Below are 18,585 nucleotides of genomic sequence, written 5' to 3'. Positions count from 1 at the left end.
ACTTCAGAGTGGGAGTGGGGGAGGTGAAGACAGCCGGGCAAACTGTATCTCCACCGGGCTGCTTCCTTTCCTCCTCGGGTTTTCTCAGCCGGAGTTATTTGGCAAAGCCCGCTCCGGGTGCCTCCGAACCCCTCTCGGGAGGTCCAGGCGAGCGGGTTGCGGCGCTGGCGGCCAGGCTGCTGGCCCTCCCTTGGCCTCTCTAGAGCAGTCCCGGCACAGGACATGTCAGTCTGCAACAGCGCTGGGGGCCCCGCTGCCCTGGACTTTCCCGAAGTCCTGAAGTCCCTGCTGGAGTACTCCTTACCCTGGACCACCAAAATGACAGGTAGGACGGAGGGAGTGCTTACGGGGCTGGTTTTGTTTCTCCTTAAACTGCAAGGCGAGAAGGGGACAGAAGTTTGTTCGCTGCAGGCTTTTCAAGGGTGTGCTTCCTCCGATCCCAATTGGGCTGGGGAGTGCCGGGACTGAGCGTGGCATGCAGCTTTGGAGGAAAACAGCAGTGATGGATTGATTATAAAATCCATCAGGATTGCTGAGCTCCTGATCCTTTTAATCTCTTTTCTCGGCTACTTCTGGAAGCCCTCAAAGCTTTCTGGACAGACAAGAATTGGGTACAAACCTTTGTGCTCACTTCCAGGATTTCTATCAGTGCTATCTAATGGTTAATGACTGCTCAGCCTCTGGACACCACTGCTCCCCAGATGTGCACTGCCTGGGGTGGGGTGCCCAGCTGGCTGCTTCTGTGCAAACTTTGTGCGTGATGCTGCAGTTGTTTATTGGTTGCAAGCTGGGGTACAGAACAAAGCAAAATGCTGTTTTCTTTGCAAGAGCACTCCGGTACTTCTAGGCTTTCCCACTCTCTGTGTAGCCTCTGAGAAAACAAGTGGAAATGATCCAAGAAGTTGTTTAGTCTGTGCTTCTGCTGGGCTGACCGATTCTCTCCTGTTGGGCACGCTCCAGGTGCCCATCACATAACTCACGGGCTTGATGGTTTTGGATGGGATGCCACATGCCCTTGGCAAGCAGTTTTTTGATGGTTGTGTTGTAATGTTTGATGCCAAGCGCTAGCGAGGTATGTGGGAACACCTCGGCACCACACGCTCGTGTCCAGGCACGAGTGAGTTGAACTCGCCCAAAAGAACTCCCGCTGAGTTGGCTGTTGGGCAGGGAGCTGCCAGAGGACAAGGCGGACAGCTTGGCAGTCTTGAGGGGGAGCGTGACTCAAGGTGGGAGCAGAAAAGCCAGGCCCACAGTGCGAAGGGGAGCTTTCCTTTCGCCCTGATTGTCAACAGGAAAGAAGAATGCTGTGGCAGTAAAGCAGCTGCCAACACCCGCTGGAATACAGCAAACTGTGGGAAAAGGCAAGGGGAAATGCTCATACCTTCCAGAGGCTTATTTGATCACATTACCCTGCTGCTCCCAGCTGTGAGCTTGCTTGGCTCACTCCTTTGCTGAGACTTTGACTGTTACCTGGTGTGCTTACGTACCACATGTGAAGCCACACGTTGGAAGCAGGTCATGTTTTCAGGGCTGACTGACGCCCAGATGGAAAGCAGACCTGGCTGGGAGGCAGCAGTAATGGACAGAGGTGGCTCACATGGCACAGAGCCTTGCAGGGTCTCAGCTGAAGTTTGGCTGGCCCTTTGGGACCTCTGGTCTCCACAGCCAGGTGGATTGAACTAATCCAGGGGAGGAGTGCTGGCAAGATTGGCCTGTCTGGCAAGAAGGAGTAGAGGCCGTTGGGGATCAATGATTTGCAGAGGGAATAATTTCATTTTAACTGAATGTGGCTAATTTGGCAGCTGAGGTTGCTGTCTTGTGGCAGCTTTCCTCCTCAGTCCTGGGACCACACTGCCTCTTAGCATCACCTTATGTAACCCTCAGAATTGTGATTATTATGCCACTTCCCTCCTGAGGCCAGTGTTCCCATCACGTCCCGCTTCCCACAAAGCTCAGTTCTCCCTCCTGGGTCTCCATACCTACACACCCCACTTCTGTTTTTGCTGGGTCTTGGCCCTGAGTCTGAAGCGAGGCTTCAGACCTCCCAGCAGAGCTTGCTGGATGTGTCCCACCCTGTGCCTAGCACTGGGCTGCTTTCTGCTTGCCTCCCTGCTGCATCAAAGCTGGGCTGTTCTGCATCATCTATCCTCGACAGTGACAGCCCAGGCCACTGCATTCCTCTCCTCACACCTCACTGTCCCCCTCTCTTCCTCTTCGGCTGCAGAGCAAAATACCAAGTGTAAAGATCCAGGCAGATCCCAACTCAATCAGGAAGCTGATGGAGCAGTGTCCACTTTGTGCTGGCAGTGACTTGAATCCCTACTCCCCTGAGGCAGCGAGGAAAAGCTGTCAGAGCAACCTCCCTCCTTGCTGGTGGAGCAGAGCCGAAGCCTGGGCAGGGTGCTGTGAGAAGGAACCCACAGGAATGCTCCCCAGGACCTCCTGCCCTCGGGCAGAACAGCTAACATTGTGCAGGCCAAACCCTCCCCAAGCAGAGTCACGAGGCAGTGGCAGTGTGGAGTGAACTTTAGCTTCAGCAACTACTGAGCTGGGGTGGAAATGGGCTGGAGAAAGAGCGTGGTCAATCTAAAGGGAAAATCCCTGGAGGAAAGGCTACTGAGTGGATGTAGCAACCTCCATTCACATGGACATCACCCAGCAAAGTAGCTGCCATTTAGATCTGCAGGGGGGGGATGCACACAGAGCACATTCCTTGAAGGAGCCATGTACTGTACTGAGACATAGCATCCTGCCTGTGGGCCTCCAGCCACAACAACAATGGAACAAAGCAACCCAGGGAGCTGTAGCTGAATGGGGAGCCTGCAGCCTGCCCCACTTTGGCCAAGTCCCCTCACCCTATTCATAAGAAGCCGCTGCTTCCCAGCCTTGCTAGGTTGTATTCTTGTTACCACTGACCATTTAGCTGTTTACTGGGTAAGGGCTTTACTGTAAGCTAGTTGCCCCTTGCAGAGCTCCATGTGCTGCCTCTGTCCTGTGTGGTCTGACATCTGTCTTTCATTGTCCCGTGTGAAGTGCCATCCCTCTTCCACTCATATGATTATTTCTTCTGCCAGCTGAGCTTGGCAAGGCAGAAGGAGCCTGTGAAAGGCACGTGGCAGCCCTGGAGCACACCAGGCAACGGAGCATGACCTGTTCTGCGTGCTTTTGCAGCTGGCTTTATCAGCTGCAATGATACGTTAACCCACACTGCTCCAGCATCCTGCATTCACCAGGTGGCCTTCCACATGCACTGGCATTGCGCTGCACTGTCAGGGAGATTCTGTCTCCATTCCATGCAAGAGAAGCAGCCGGTATTTAGGGTAGCGTGTGCTCCGTGTCCCTCTGGGTTGGACAAGGGCTTGGTGCAATGAGGAATCAGTGGGGAGCACCTACCACGTGTCGCTTCCAATCCTTTCCTTTTTTTTTTTTCTGGGGCACATGGGGATGAATTCAGACCTGATTTTGTGTCTCAGCAACCACCGAGGTTTATTAGGAAGGGTCGAGTCGTGCCTTGAAACTGGAACGCCTCTAGTTATTTCTGAAGCCTTTGCCCTGGAGGTCTGCAGAGGTGCAGCCGAACCAAGGCAGCGTTCCTGTCTGCCGGGAGGGAGAGGGCCCTTTTAGGGGGGGAACCTCTCTGCCCTTTCAGCCGCGGTGCTGCGGGGTGCAGACGGGGCTCTGGCGGAGGAGCTGTGCGCCCTTTCTTTGGGCTGCTCGCAGCACGGGGCGGGTTTGCCGCAGGCAGCCCTCAGCGGCAGCAGCTGCTGACAGGAGAGGCCCGCGGCTGTAGTGCCGTCACCCCTGTGAGCCCGCTCGTTCCGCAGAAGCTCCTCACGCTCTGCGTGTGCTCTCGGGGACGAACATGGCGAAGCGTACGTCTCCCTGCGCGTTCAGGAGCTTAAATCCCAGCACGGATCCCTGCCGCTGGAATAGGAGGCAGGCCCTGCCCGGACCGCTAAGGGCGGCCGAGGTCCCTCCCGGCTGCTGACGCTATATGGGGCACGCGGCGGCTGCACCGCAATGTAGGGCAGAGAGAGATTAAATCCAGGCCGCGTGGGCACGGCGATCCCGGGCTCCAAACGAGGGATATTTAGGGATCTGTCCGCCGGCGGCACGGCCCTGCCCCACGGCAGCCACTGCTGTGAAGCAGCTCCCCAGCGGCCCACCGACACCAGGGCTAGCGAAGAGCGCACCGCGGCTACGCCGTCTCCACAGCCGCTAACGGTTGCCCGAGGCGAGACGGGGGGGAGGGGGAGGGGCTCTCGCTTCTGCGCACGCGCGCCCACCCCGCGGCGGGCGCCGCTCCTCCGCCGCCCACGCGCGCGCTCGGTCCGCCCCTCCCGCCGCCTTCAGGAGCAGCTGGCGGTGACGCAGCGCCCTACGGGAGGGGCGAGGGGCGGGGCCTCTCATGCTAATGAGCCGCCGCAGCCTGCCCCTGCACGTGCCCCGGAGGGCGGGGGACGCGTGCCCGCGCCGGCCGCGGCGGGGCGCGGAGGGCGGAGCCCGGCGGCGAGAGCCCGCCCCCAGAGCGGCGCGGACCAATCGGCGCCGCGGAGAGGGCGGGTCGAGTGGCGAGGGCTCGGGTGGGCGGTGCCGCGGCGCTCGTGAATATCGAAGCGAGAGGCGGGCGCGCATGCGCCCTCCCGCTCCAGCTGCTCGGTGTCGTCGGGTCCCGAGGTGCCGCCGCAGTAGCAGCAGCCTGGCGCCGCGCGCCGCGGCCGTCGGCGACCGTTGACAGCCCGTCAGGCGCCCGCCGGCTCGCGGGGAGTATGCCCGGCCGCGCCGCGCACCAGGAGGCGGCGGCGGCGGCGGCGGGAGGAGCGGCAGCGGAGCCCACGGCAGCCGGGGGGAGCGCGGGGGCCGTCGCGCAGCAGCCGGAGCAGCAGGGCCTGGCGGGGGCCTTCCCGCTGGTGCTGAAGAAGCTGATGGAGAACCCCCCGCGGGACGCGCGGCTGGGTGAGCGCGCGGGGGCGGCGGGAGCGCGCGGCACCTCAACCTTCCCCCCCCCCCCCCCCCCTTCCCCGCTCTCCATTCCCCTCCTTCCACCGCTCCCCCCTCCCCTCGCCGCCGCCGTCCTCCCGCCTTAGGGGCGGGCCCGGTGCGGCTGTGGGGGGGGGTGGCGATCCGGGGGGCACCCCCTGCGCCCGCTCTCTCCGCCCCGAGCCCCGCAGCGTGGCGGGTGGGGGGGGGGTTGGGAGCGCTTCAGGTGCGTCGAGGCGGAGAGGAGCGCTTCAGGTGGGAGGGGTGCAGGTGCGGGCCGCGCTGCGGGAGGCGGCTGCCTCCGTTGTCGCAAAGTTGGGCTGCGAGGAGCCTTCAGGTGCCTCTGCCTGCTCCCAGCGCGCTGCCGTGGGCAGAGCTGCGAGCCTAATCCCGAAGGGTGTGCCCGGTACCTGCACCGTCCTGCCCGGCCCGGGCCGCTCTGCTCCTGAGGGCGGCGTTGTGCAAACAGGGCGGGCTGCAGCCTTCCGCGCCGCCGTGCGCTGTGCGCGATCCTTCCCGGTGCGGAGCCGTTGGCGCTTTGTATCCTCTCCCGGCGCTGCGTAAAGCTGTTCGTTTCGTGATTGTGGCAAAACGGCTTTTTGTCCTTTCTGCTTATTTAAAAAAAAATAAAAAAAAAAATGGAAAGGTCAGCCTCGGATAGAGGTTGGCCGTGTTGCTATGGCACAGGATGCTGCAGTGCATCTCGAGTCTCCAACGTTACGGCAGTGCCGAGGTTATTATCCTCACCCAATAGCCTTTAGAGGCGATAGTGCTATCGACGACCTCAGGTGGTGTGTGGTGACCAAACAGGATACGGCCGCTTTGTCTTCTATGTCCAGCGTTTGGAGCTGGGAAACGTTAAAACAAATAAGGATTTCGTGCCTCGCACCGCTCTAAAATGAGAAGCGTTTGATTCTTTTCCCCTTAGCAGATGACCCCGTTTCCAGCTTGGGAAGGCACGCAGCGTGACCCTGTTCAGCTTGCTGGTGGGCCCGCTGCATTCTGATTACCCCCTCCATTCATGCTGGGATGAAGTTCACGCTGTCCCCATTCTTCAGTTTCTCCCCGGGCTCCCTTTAGTTCACCTGGCGCCGTTTCATTTATTTCACGCTTCTTGAAACGTGCTGCTCTGTTTGTTTTGATCTCTGGACGCTTCAGTTCTCTGCATATTTGCGAGATGGAGAAAAAAGGCACCCCTGTTGGCAGGTAACTATTCTTAACGTTACAAAGGACTTGTCGGTACCATTGCAACTACTGACTTCAGAGGATCCTGCTTTTGTTTTCTGTTCCTTCACGACGCGTGGATGGAGCCAAGGCGTCAGCAGGCTTTCTTAGAAAGGCTCCTGTGTGTTTTGCCTGTTGACAAAATACAATTTGCTGTATTATTCTGAGATAAATGGTATCAACTAGCTGCAGTTGTGTCCATTTATAGTCTGCACAGGCTTCCTATGGGTTTTCCAACTGCCCTGGGTAATTTGACTACCCAGCAAGCGAGCAGGCTTTCTAATCCTCCTGAGCAGCAGCAGAGGACATCCAGTTCCAACTGAATGCCATCATCTTGAACGCTCTGCCATGTACTGAGTGTGTGCAACAGCACTCGTTGTAAGTTGTTCTTGAGCAGAGCGGAAGGGTTGAATAAAGAAATAGTAATTTAAAATAATAAAGTCTGTGGAGTAAGGGAAGAGCATTAATATTTTGGAGCAGGAGTGTAGGTCCTGCCTATTAATAATGAACTGCTGCGTACTCTCCAGTCCAAAGGATGCCTTAATCACCAGTTGCATGCTGCTGTGGCAGGAATGCCTCAACAAACATCACATAATGGGCATCAGGAGGAGTACATTACTCTGTAACCTGTCCTGTTGCACTGTCACAAGTGGGGCTGAAGATCTGTGGAACAGTCAGCCTTGGACTGCGTTTTCAGACTAATTTGGCAAAATCTTTTTGATGAAGGGGGCCTTCCTCAAAAGCATGGCTGCTAGCAGTGGCCTAAACATCTGTCTTGTCTTGAGGAAAAACAAGGGTGTGCAATAAGGCTTTTTCCAGCTTGCTAAAATAACAGTGTTTCCAGCTGTTAGTGACCTGGAGTTCCTGCTTTTCGTTGCCAACATTACTTAGGGTAAACTAGTGACCTCTCTTAGCAGCAGATGTACGGGCTAGTTAATAGGCCATAGTAGCAGAACGAGGGGACTAAATCGGACGTGAGCTTTCAGCTGCAGAACTACAGTCCAGATTTACCAGGGTGACCTTGAATCACTGCAAATGGAGCCTCTTAGGATACTGCAGCTCTGCTGTCAGGTAATACCTGTTTACACTATAAATATCTTTGGAGAATTAATGTTTGGGGTCCCTGTGCTGGGGCAGGCGGAGGCTTTCACCTCAAGATGCGAGAAGTTAATTAGTGTTTCATTAGGTATTGTGTACCCAGCAGGATGTTGTGCAGCAGGAAATAAAGATTAAATGAATTGAAAGAAAGCCAGTGGGAAAATGTCAGTGTAAAAATGATCACCCAACAGTTCTGTCTCTTTATGCGTCATGTTTGAGATACACGGGCACTCGGTATGCCTGCTAACGGCTGCTGTTTTAATTTGGTTTCAGATATTGCTGCTAGAAGTGAGGGTGGAGAAAGAGACAGCGTAGCTAAACAAAGATGACACTGGGGACTCGGTGCTTGTCCAGTTCTCAACGTGTAGAGAAAGGAGAAAAATCAGGTGGTCCTCTCATGTGAAGAAGGGATCTAATTTGATGGGAGCCAGGGATGATAGCAAGAGGAAGCTGGAAGGACTTTTTGGGGTACTAAGGTACATCAGGGTGATGGTGCACATCTGAGGGGCTCTGAAGGTTCTTACGAGAGCCACGCATGACCGCAGCATGGCATCTGTCTTCTGGGGGGCAGGGGGTTTGGACACACACAACAACCAAGCTTTGTATTTTGAGGTGTTGTGTGAGATGTAGCAATGCACATGCACTACTGGCTGTGTTAAGACTTGCATAGTATATAATGGAATACTGATGTTTTGAAGACTAAGGGGCGATGACGCTTTGATTCAACGTTCACAAGTTGTTTATCACGTTGATTAAAAATAAAGCCATTTGTAAAGAAACCATTATTGTCACTTGTTTTGTATTATTACAATACCGTACACAACCCCCTGGTATGAATCTGGGTGGTTCTGTTGGGCAGTATGCAAACCTTATTGGGAGTGCACTCTCCTAGATTCAAAAGCTTGATGTAAAATGGCTGTTCTGATTTGGTGGAGTGTGCTTCACTAGTGACGTCATCTCTGGATGTGAAACAGAGCAGACAGCATTTCTTTACTTGCTTCAAGTTGAGCTGTTGAGAACATTCAGTCAGTTTGGATCGTGGCTGTTAGGCTGAACATTTGCTTTGCCTGGGAAAAGGTAGGAAAGTTAGCGAAGGAGTTTATAGCAAGGATAGGTGGTGGAAGGTGGAAATGCAGAGGCGGTGGTGTGAAGTTGTGAGGGGAGCACCCCATAGCTGCAAGGAGATCAGGTTAACGAAGCTTAGGTATTACGTGCCCTTTAGGCACTTACTGTTAGTCCCAAGTCTGTAGCTGGTAAGTATTTTCTTATATGTTTAGATTAGTAACTATCTCTTGTATAAAATGTTCGGGGTATGGTAGATGAAAACGATAATTTGTTTTGTATGGCAGTGCTGTTCTTTGAGCCATAAAAAGCTCTTTCAGTCTCAGTTCCGTCTCAGCTAAGGCAGCAGTGGAAGGAATGCCAGTTTTATCAAATAGGCTTTATATAAATAGGCTTTTCTGATTTAGAGCACAGTTTCAACCACCCTCCCACCTCGATGAAGTAGAATACTCCTTTAGTATATTTTAACTGGTCTGGAATATCCCACTGCCGAGGGCTTGTGTGTTTTGTTAGGCTGATGTGTGTGGATGCTGGAGATCCACGCTGCTCCAGCGTACCTTCCTGCAGCCCTCGTTCCCTCAGAGTGGGTATTCATCTGTTTCCTGGATAAGGTGCAGTTCCCAGTTGATACAGCTGCACCTGGTGGCTGTTCCTTTTGATGGCAGTGCTGGCTCCAGTAGTCGCTGCCCGAGCGTTGCTTCTGCAGTGCTTCCTTGCAGTGCAGGTAGAACTGCATGGCTGTGTGGAGAACTGGATCAGGAACAGAACTTGGACGGTTTTTTTTGGGCCAATTTATTTTTATCTCTTAAATTATGTAATTATTCCGTAACTTGAGTTTTCTGCTTGGATTCTGTCCCAGACAATTGTGAAGATTCAGTAGCTATGGGGAACATAGAAACAGCCATTTTTCAGTATTACATGCTTTGTAGCATAGTAAATGGAGAGCTCATCAGTCTTTTTTGGCTTGGGGGTGGAGGTGTGGGAGTATGCCTTATCAGACATCTCCCCAAAGAGTAGAAATTGTGTGGAGGTACACTGAGCTATCTGTAGTGAACAGCATTTGGAGCTATTACTTTGTGTGGACATGCTGAGTCATCTTAGAAAGGAATGCATCTAAAATACTGAAGGTAGTGGTCCAGGTCTCTGACGTGCTGTGGACCCTTCTGGTTGATTTTCAAATGCAATCTGAAAAGCCTTATTTCTGGATGTCTATCTAAATTCTTCTTCTGCACCTTCTTTCCCTTCTGCATAGGATGAACTACTCTGCTTCTTCAAAGTCCTCTTAATGGCTTCCGCTGTAATTCTGTGTCAGGACATTCACTTCCCCATCTTCCAGGACAAGTCAGGAAAAGACAAACGAACCCACCACAACAAAACCAGTCTATTTGCAGTGACTAGTGAACAATAAGCTAGATGCAGTATTATAGTGCACTCTGGTGAGTTATCACAGCAGAGTTGCTGATCTTCGAGGCTACTCAGCTGTGGTCCAGCCCTCACGGGGAGGCAAAGCACTCCACGCTGAGCTGCATACAAATGTTGTCTTTCAACATCTGCGTTTCCAGCTCATGTCTTGAGGCAGAAATATGGTTTACTGAATTTTCTTCCGTGGGATTTTTTTTCTTTTTAAAGCTGCAACTTGTGCAGTGACCTACTTGTATCTTTCAGATAAAGAGAAGAAGATAAAGCTTGAGGAAGATGAGGCGGCAGCTGCCAGCACTATGGCAGTCTCAGCTTCCCTCATGCCACCTATTTGGGACAAAACTATTCCTTATGATGGAGAGTCTTTCCACCTGGAGTACATGGATCTGGATGAATTTCTCCTAGAGAATGGAATTCCTTCCAGCCCTACTCACCTGGATTTGAACCAGAATCCACTCATGCCTGTGGCTAAGCTGGAAGAAAAGGAGCCAGCCAGTGCTTCCACTGGTTCTCCCGTGTCTTCGTCGTCTACTGCCGTCTACCAGCAATCTGAAGCAGCCTCCAGCACAGGTAGATGGAATTGTTTTGGTTGTTCTGCTGTCAACAGGTGCCTGTTCAGATCCAAGAGGAGATGTGCTAACCCATTGCCGTTAGCTGTGGCAGGCTAAGTGACATGAAAGTGCTCAGCGTAGTCCATGTGTCAGTCCATGAAGATGCTGCCTCTCGTCTTCCTCAGTTTCCTTACTGGAAAAATGAGTCAGAGTTTACAAGTACGCAGCCTTTCTCTTTCGAAATCAGTGGAGCTGGAATGCCAGCATAAAGAATTTGCTTTCCTAATTTTGCTTATTTGGTGAGAAGCTGGGTGTGTTGTGAATTTAGCTGCTCACATTGTCTTCTCACAGATTCGATAGGTTGTGCCAAGTCACTTGTACTGCCTCGGTGGCTTGGTTTGTCCCTCACATAACAATGCTTAATTGGAAAAAAAATAAATAACAAAGCAGCCTTTCCTTGCTGGCCTATGAAACGGCCAACTGACCTTTGGAAAAGGTCTATTAATTATACAATTTAATATTCAGTGTTGCTTAGAAGAGGGAATGAAGGAACAAAGAAACAAAACTATGTGCTTAAACGGTACTGAGAGACTTCTGCTTTTCACGAGCAGTGTTTGAGCTAGATTTGGAGTTTAAACTTCTTAGCCAGTAAACTTGCACAGTGCTACTTCAGGAGCAGCAAGCATTTTGCTGAGGGTCTCCTCCTTGGGAACCTATGCGAAAAGCAAAACATGAGATTCTTTATGTAAGACATAAGGTGTGTTGTTTGTGTTTTGTTTTTTTCCAGGTGGCATATGAAAAGATTGATTCATTGATCTCTGCTTCAGATTGCACTGACATTACAAACTTCATGAACTTGAATTGCTAAGTGATAGATAAATATGGCAAAGTTCATGTGAACGCTGTCAGGCAACTTGTTGGGGCACTTCTGTTCCCATATGGCAAGGTAGTAGCATGTAATTACATTTGTACCAAATCTGCACTTCTTTGGTCCTTTGGTAATGCAATTGTCTTACCTTTGGAGGACTGCAGTGTTTGGGCAAGCTTTTTTATGTGGAGTTTTCAAAGTCACAAGTCTCAGGCTGATATAATCTCCATACTTAGAAGCACTTGCTGTAGCAATGCTAAATGTGCTCAAGTGCACAGAGCGCTTTGAGGAAGTCTTAGCTTTTGTCCCACACCTGTCTACTCATGTCTGTTAGTCTGGCAGGTGTTCCTGGAGCTTGGATTACAACGGACATACAGTACCACGCGTTGCATTAGAGAACTATCAGGTAGTGCTATTAAATGTAAGCAGCGACAATAGAGGTATCCAGCGTGGCTTCTGAGTTAATTCTCTTCATCCTGCTGAATGTGTTGCAACTTCTGTTTTTGCCAGAATCCCCACCGCAAAACGAGAGAAATACACCCAGCCCCATTGATCCTGACTGTGTAGAAGTTGAGGTGAATTTTAACCCTGACCCTGCTGATTTAGTGCTGTCCAGTGTGCCTGGCGGTGAGCTTTTCAATCCTCGCAAGCACAAGTTTACCGAAGAGGACCTGAAACCACAACCAATGATTAAAAAAGCAAAGAAGGTTTTTGTCCCAGATGAGCAAAAGGTAACAGATTTATTACTGCAGACTTCTCTAGGCTGTCATCAAAACTTTTCACTCTTTGACCAAACATTCACATGTGAAGGTAACATGCTATACATACATGACTGGGGATAAGCACTGCCAGGAATAGAATTGGCAAGTAAACTGCTGCTCTTGCTGTTTCGCTGGTTTAGTACCATGAGGCGATTACCAGGCAGGGGCAACTTAAAATGATAGACCCAGAAATTAGAAGAACTCTCAGGTCGCATCCACATCAGCTGCACTTTGAAGGCCGTTGTATGTATTTGCCCAGCATTATGCCTGCTGTAGCTTTGAGCAGACAAGAAAACAGGCTGTTTTCCTTGGAAGTTCATTCTTGAATTGAAATTAAGGGCAGATTTCAGTTGGACGGCTTAGCAGCCAAGTCTTTGATTCTCCCTAGTTCTAGCAGCACATCTTGTTAATGCTGAAGCAAGACTTGTGTGTGATTATGAAATCTTGCAGTGCTCTCTTGCCTATATTTTAGTGTCTGAATCTTACGAACCAGTGAAGGAAGTTCTCGAGTATGGCATGTAGTGCCCTTAAAGGACAGAGGTGTTTATTTGGTACAAAATGTCAGGTTGGCATCTTTTTTTTCTTATTTCTTGTTGCTGCAGGATGAGAAGTACTGGACAAGGCGAAAGAAGAACAATGTGGCAGCAAAGCGTTCCCGTGATGCTCGGCGATTAAAGGAGAATCAGATCACAATTCGGGCAGCCTTCCTTGAGAAAGAGAATACGGCCCTGAGGACGGAGGTTGCAGAGCTGCGCAAGGAAGTGGGGCGATGCAAGAACATTGTTTCTAAATACGAGACCAGATACGGACCCTTGTAAGCACACCCCTTTTCCTTGTTAGGGCTCCTTGTTTTAGCCTCTTAGACTTCTCTGCCTTCTGTAGAGACTCTCAGAAATAAAGTTGGTGGAGGCTTTGCCATTTTGCATCTATTACAAAGATCTCTTGGCACAACGTTCAGACACTTCTCCTGATTATCGTGTTGCCCAAAACCTTAGTGTCCATATTTACAACTCTAGCACTAACAGAGCACTTTCTGATGTCATACGAAAGAACAGATTATCCTGTCCAAAGGAACATAGGTGGATTCCTTGTGACCGGATGGAGCTTTTGCTTTCTGTTCTAACCTCCCTTTTTTTCAATGGAGGGAAAATAAGCAAAGACCAGAGTTCCCCAGGCTCTTTTCTTTTTCCTTTTTCTTTTTTTAAAGAAACTCCTACTCTTTTGTACCTGTGTGCCACCTCCCCGCCCCAGTCAAATTGTGAAACATAATTAAGATGTTGCTGTGCAGCATCGTGAAATTTTCCTCTCCCATTTAGAGGCACTAGAAAGTACTCTCTTCCTGTTGAAGAGGAACAGAGAGTCTTTAGGACAAGGAAATATTCAATCTCTTGTGGAAACTGAGATCTCTACCTTAAGCGTTACGAAAACTACAATCAGGACAGTGTTGGTAAAATACTGCACAAACCTCTTGATAGGCTCTAATTCTGGGTAACTTCCAGGAGCCTAGAATAGAGAACAACAGGGGGTCTCTCACTTAACAGATGACTACAAAATAGTTTGATGTGGATTTCAGGCTGTAATTCTACCACCACCCTTCCTTTTTTTGTCCCCTAAGGAGAGACGACTTCTTTGAATCGCTGTTGAAGCAGCATATTCATCGTAACTGAGGAGTAAGGGAGATAGCATTGCTTAGAAAAAGAAGTCTGCCTCCTTATGCTGAGTTTGAGGCCTATCTGTTAGGGCATTGCTTTTAAATTTTTTACAAAAAATCTTCCTCCGTACCACGAGAAACAAACCGGCCACTGTTCCTTTGTTGCACCTTACCTGTTGTACAGAGATTTTGTTTGTTTTTTTTCTTGGTTTGGTCCTTTGCCTCCCGAATATGCTATGGAACAAGCTACCAACAGTACACCTCCATATCTCTTGTGTAGCAGTGTATCTGGACTCTCTGTGCCCACTGGTTCTCTAGCATGCTTCTTGGTAGAAAATTAACATACAAGACTTGCCCTCTTGAAAATAATCCATTCTCAACACCAAGGGCTGCTTCAACAGTATGTGCTGCTAAAAGAGAACTATGTTGCGTGTGATGTTGGGACCTTCTCCATGACCTCCAGCTGCAAGAACCAGAAGCTTTAACAGAAGCATTTGTGCAGAAGTTCCCTTCTAGACAAGAGAAGCTATCTTAAGATAGCGGTTATGTCAGAACTTCTAAGCTATGCTTCCTGGGCTACTGCTTCTGTCAGGGAGTAAACAAGAGGTAGAAGATGCTGAGGATAGTTTCCAGTTCCCCTCTTGAAATCTGAAAAGAACGTTGAGGGAAGTGAAACGGAGGCTCTTTTCTGTACTAAAGGCTTTGTGCCCAGCTTGTTCTTGAAACATAATGGATAAATTAGTATGAATTTAAAACCAATTGTGCGTTGACTTCTTAAGGAAGTGGAGAGGCAGACTAATCCAGTACAGTTAGAGTAAATGTATGCTTTGATCTCTCTCCCCCTCTTTTATGTTCTAATTCGACCCGAATGTCTCTTCGTACCGCGTTGGTCTGATTTCTTTCAAACGTACCAAAAATTGTCACCCTTTCAGCAGGGGATTTGCTTTCGCAGGGTGGTGTGTGGTGGTGGTGATGGTGGGAAGTATATTACAAATAAATTGTCACACTTAACACTTTGCTTTGTTTAAAGTGACTTATCTGATTCCGAGTGATGCAACTTTAAAGACTTTTAAAAACAAAGAAACTAAAAAGCACACATGAATCGCCAGTCTTCAGAGTGAGCAGTGAAATCTTTGAGGTGTCCCAACACAACTGACGATGACCCTGCCTGCCTGCTTGCCTGCAAGTACCCCATCTGAACTACCCAGGGCTGGGCATGATGAAAAGTGCAAAGTCTCCTTAATTCTGTATATGGCTTTCTTATCTGTCTTTCTCACTGTAACTATGAACTACAATAAGCTTACTTACTGGGGTTTTGTCGAGACGCTCAAAGTTCGTGTTTCAAAGTCTGTTGACAGCCTGTGTGAGCAGTGACTGTTTTGGCACTCGAGTGGAAGAAAATAGAGAGATTTAAATGGAAGTGTCTGTATATATTAAGAACTGCTATACTTTAAAACTTCTTTTCCCCTGCAGTAGAATAAGTTGTACCTAATGCTGCAGCTCGCTTCTGGTACAGCACAGCATCTTGTGGAGTATTGTGAGTGCAGAATCAAAGGCAGCAGTTTGTGATGTGTAAGGCTTCCAGTGCAGAGTTATACAGCAGATGTATTGAAGCAATCCAGAAAGTGCCCCAGCGTGCCATACAAAGGCTTGTAATAAATCTCTATCGAACGGCCCACGTAAGAGAAAAACACTGCTGTAACCTGCTTTCTCATTTTTTTTTGTAAGGCTCACTTTCTTTAATGGTATCTCTCTGAAACGAAGTCTGTTCTTCTGTTACGAGTTAGCAGTCGTGGACAAGGTGCTAGTCTGATCCCCATGTCTTTTGGCAATGTAAGACTACCAGTATTAGTGTTAGTGCCAGCAAAGCAATGGCCATGAGCTGCCGTGCTGCAGTTTGCTTTCTCTTGACTACATGAGTACTGCAGTGGAGAAAGAGTACTTCATCTGTTTGACAAATCTGAAACAGCTAATGACTTTGGAGAAGTACAGTGGACACCTTAAGTACCAACACCCTTCCTTGTGCTGGTGTGGGAGAGTAGACGAAAGCTTAGGCAGATTGTGGAGATGATGAGTGTGTGTAGAAGAGATGGGGAAAGTAGGTGGAAGTTCCTTTGCAATAGCTTCATCAGCCAAACAAGAATCTATGCTGAGGATGGTTAAGAGCTATATTTAAGTGGGAAGAACAGGACCTTACTTTCTGGGAAAGTAGCACAGAGCCGTGCTGAAGCCTGTAAGACAGGAGTGAATGTTTGGTGTATTTGTGCCTGGAGATGGATGAACAGCATACACCTCAAGAGAAATAACCCAAAAAGCTTTCAAGAAGCACAAGTGCCTGAGTTACAAGGCACAAGTGGTTACCAGCAAAACCTGACACAATATTGAGCAAGTATTCCGAGTTAGTGTTTATCCGAGAGGTACCACTCTTCAGAGCAGGAAGGCAAAGAGAAAAAGATGCAAGGCAGCACATAACGTTGTACCTTCACTTAAAAAATAAACATTAAAATCCAGGATTTGCAACTATATATTTTTTGAAAGCATAACCTTTGTAAAGGGCATATATATCAAATGCACTTATTGACCTGTTATTTGTAACGGACCACCTGCTGGAGTGGAGAAAGTATTTCTAACTTCTGTTGGTTACAAAATTATACCGAGTGCACAGTCAGAATGTGCGATTCTGAGGCGATCTGTGAGCACCCTCAGATGGATGAATAGCTCAGCTCTGCGTTGCTGAAACGTCAGCATGTATCACTACCTGTAGCAAACGTTGCAGATGCGAATGGATGTTTTTGGTATGTGCTGTTTTCCTTTTCCCTTTATTTCGGTGATACTGGCAGCATGTAAATACAGCAACTCTTTTTCCATTGATCATTTCTACATTTCCAGTTGGTTTTGACTATTCTTGAAAGTCATGCTTCCTGCTTAAATCAAAGAATATTGTAACTGGGCAAGGAGTTGCTAATCCTTCATTGGGTCTTGCTGTCTTACTGCTTTAGGAGCATGTTTGAAATGCCTATACCTTGTATACAGGACCTGGTTTTGCAGTATGCCACGCTATTTTAACAGCAAAATAGTAAGAATAGTATGTGCAATTCTATTTCTTCCTGTCGTATCAAAGGTTTATACAGTGGAAACTAACAGTGAACGATATATATATGTTTTTCTTTCAGAGAAGACTGTTGGTAAATTCTTGTGATTCCCTGTAGAGCAGTGTGTATCTGCACATCGTGTTTCACGTATCTACAGGTTGCAAAACTGGAAAGTCACACTTCAGGATAAATGTGACTGATCTGTAGTTGGAGATTTTCTTTTTCTTAAGAATGAACATCTTCAAGGGTAGATGAGAAGGTAATAACTACGAAAGGAATGTGCACACTGCCAGACAGCAGAGTGATGTGCAGTGCTGATTTCCATCCGCAGCTTTTGCAGTCTTGGGCAGTTGAGCTTATTGCTTCAGAGCGTTCTGCTCCTTTCAGAAAGACTCACTGACAGTCTTGTTTCTTTGATGAGGATGACCCTCCTATCTGTAAATGATAGCTTGGATACGTTTTCCATAGAGATCATAAGACCAATATTCTTTTAGCTCGGTCTGTGTGTTAAAAGATGCTGAATTGCCACTGTTAGTGTCTGAAGTTCTCTAACCTTGGAACGTGCTACATAGAGGCCGTACGTGTGCCTAATGCCAATATACCCCAATTGCATCCACAAAGGGACCATCTCTAAGGGGAGGGAATAAAGGGAATGCATCTTGGATCATCACTGCAGGGATTGCCATTAAAGGGAGCTGTTTTTGACAGCTCTACATTCATTAAGAAATGGATTGAAATCAAAGAGCCGTTGCACAGCACTAGCTTTCAAAGTGCAGAAACTGTTGATATTGGCCATTGACTGTTGTCTTATTCTACAGAAAAACTGACAGTGAATAAGTCATGCACAAAACTTATTGCAGTGCTGCTTTCGTACATGGCCTTCTAATCCACACAGTTGCAGTGACACATTTTGGTACTTAAAAAGCCCCTGGAACTCCATCCTTTCACCTGATGCCAAGATCTGCTCCCAGTGAAGCCACTAGCAAAGATCTCATTAACTTCCGTAGGAAAAAGTCTTTGTTCTGATGAGGTGAGCATCAAGCTTTAAGCAAGCACCGGAGCCCTGGGTGTATTTGCGTTACTCCGGAGCGCTGTGTGCTGGGATCGGGTGGATGTACCCCTGATTGCTGCTGTCTTGTTCGTAAACTGATCCTTCACTTATTTGTTCACACAATTTTCATGTTCAGACGGCCTGAAATCCTTCCCCTCCCTCCCCCAGCCCTGCACAGACAGGGTGAAGAAGCGTACTGTAAACTTGTGTTGGGAGAAGGAATGTTTTTTGTTGTGGCTTTTTCTCGTTTGGTCGTTTCCTTTCTTAAAAAGGGTGTTATGTGGCTTTCTACAGTTCTTTTGGTAACGTTTTATGTAATTTCTGACAATTTTTCTTATCCCTGCTGTGCTTTTTGAAAGCCCAAGGTGTATTCCAGCTGTCAAAATCACTTTCAGTGTTACCTGCAGGATTGCTACTGATTTTAACAACTGTATTTCAGGTTGAGGGGTGTAGTGGAAGGCCGGCAGTAACAGCTCAACAAAACATTCTTGTGTGGGGAATTTCCCTCCCCCCACCCCCCAAAAAATAATGGGTTTGCACAGAAGAGAATATTGCTGCTTCAGCCTTGTAAACCTCTTTGGGATAACATGGCTCTGCTCCTTGTGATAGGATGCCTTCATTTTTAGCGAGAGCGAAGGTATCTTGCGCCCTTTAAAACCCAGACAAGATTTCATCTGCCCTCACTGTCTTAGCTGATAAACAGGAGATGAGAAATGCAAACTTATCTTAATGCATATTTTTTTTTCTTAGTAATCTACATCTAAATCCAAAAGCAGCAAAACAGATTTGTCAGTGCTGTTGTTTTGCCTTTGCAGTACTGGAAGATAC

At 48.7% G+C, this 18,585-nt stretch overlaps 1 protein-coding gene across 3 annotated transcripts; it reads left to right on the top strand.

Annotated features, from left to right (window-relative positions):
* On the top strand, nucleotides 1–16,134 carry TEF (TEF, PAR bZIP transcription factor). 3 transcript variants are annotated; one of them, NM_205382.2, is made up of 5 exons: nucleotides 1–325; nucleotides 10,030–10,353; nucleotides 11,713–11,933; nucleotides 12,566–12,777; nucleotides 14,645–16,134. In NM_205382.2, exons 1-5 carry the CDS (start codon nucleotides 223–225, stop codon nucleotides 14,664–14,666), a joined length of 882 nt encoding a protein of 293 aa, NP_990713.1. In that variant the 5' UTR covers nucleotides 1–222; the 3' UTR covers nucleotides 14,667–16,134. The 3 variants fall into 3 exon arrangements, with proteins under 3 accessions (NP_990713.1, NP_001383919.1, NP_001383918.1); NM_001396989.1 differs by lacking the exon at nucleotides 1–325 and adding an exon at nucleotides 4,634–4,956; NM_001396990.1 differs by having other exon boundaries at nucleotides 12,566–16,134.
* Nucleotides 16,135–18,585: the final 2,451 nt, after the last annotated feature.

This window comes from Gallus gallus, chromosome 1 (genome assembly GCF_016699485.2).
Source record: "Gallus gallus isolate bGalGal1 chromosome 1, bGalGal1.mat.broiler.GRCg7b, whole genome shotgun sequence".
Lineage (NCBI taxonomy): Eukaryota > Metazoa > Chordata > Aves > Galliformes > Phasianidae > Gallus > Gallus gallus.
Note: the sequence above shows the minus strand (reverse complement) of the source record. Positions and strands in the feature narration are given on the sequence as shown.

Coding starts and splice junctions, on each gene's coding strand:
- TEF (NM_001396989.1), top strand. CDS start 4,770: ATGCCCGGCCGCGCCGCGCACCAGGAGGCGGCGGCGGCGGCGGCGGGA. Junction 10,354..11,712: donor TGAAGCAGCCTCCAGCACAG/GTAGATGGAATT, acceptor TGTTTTTGCCAG/AATCCCCACCGCAAAACGAG. Junction 12,778..14,644: donor GAGACCAGATACGGACCCTT/GTAAGCACACCC, acceptor CTTTGTTTAAAG/TGACTTATCTGATTCCGAGT.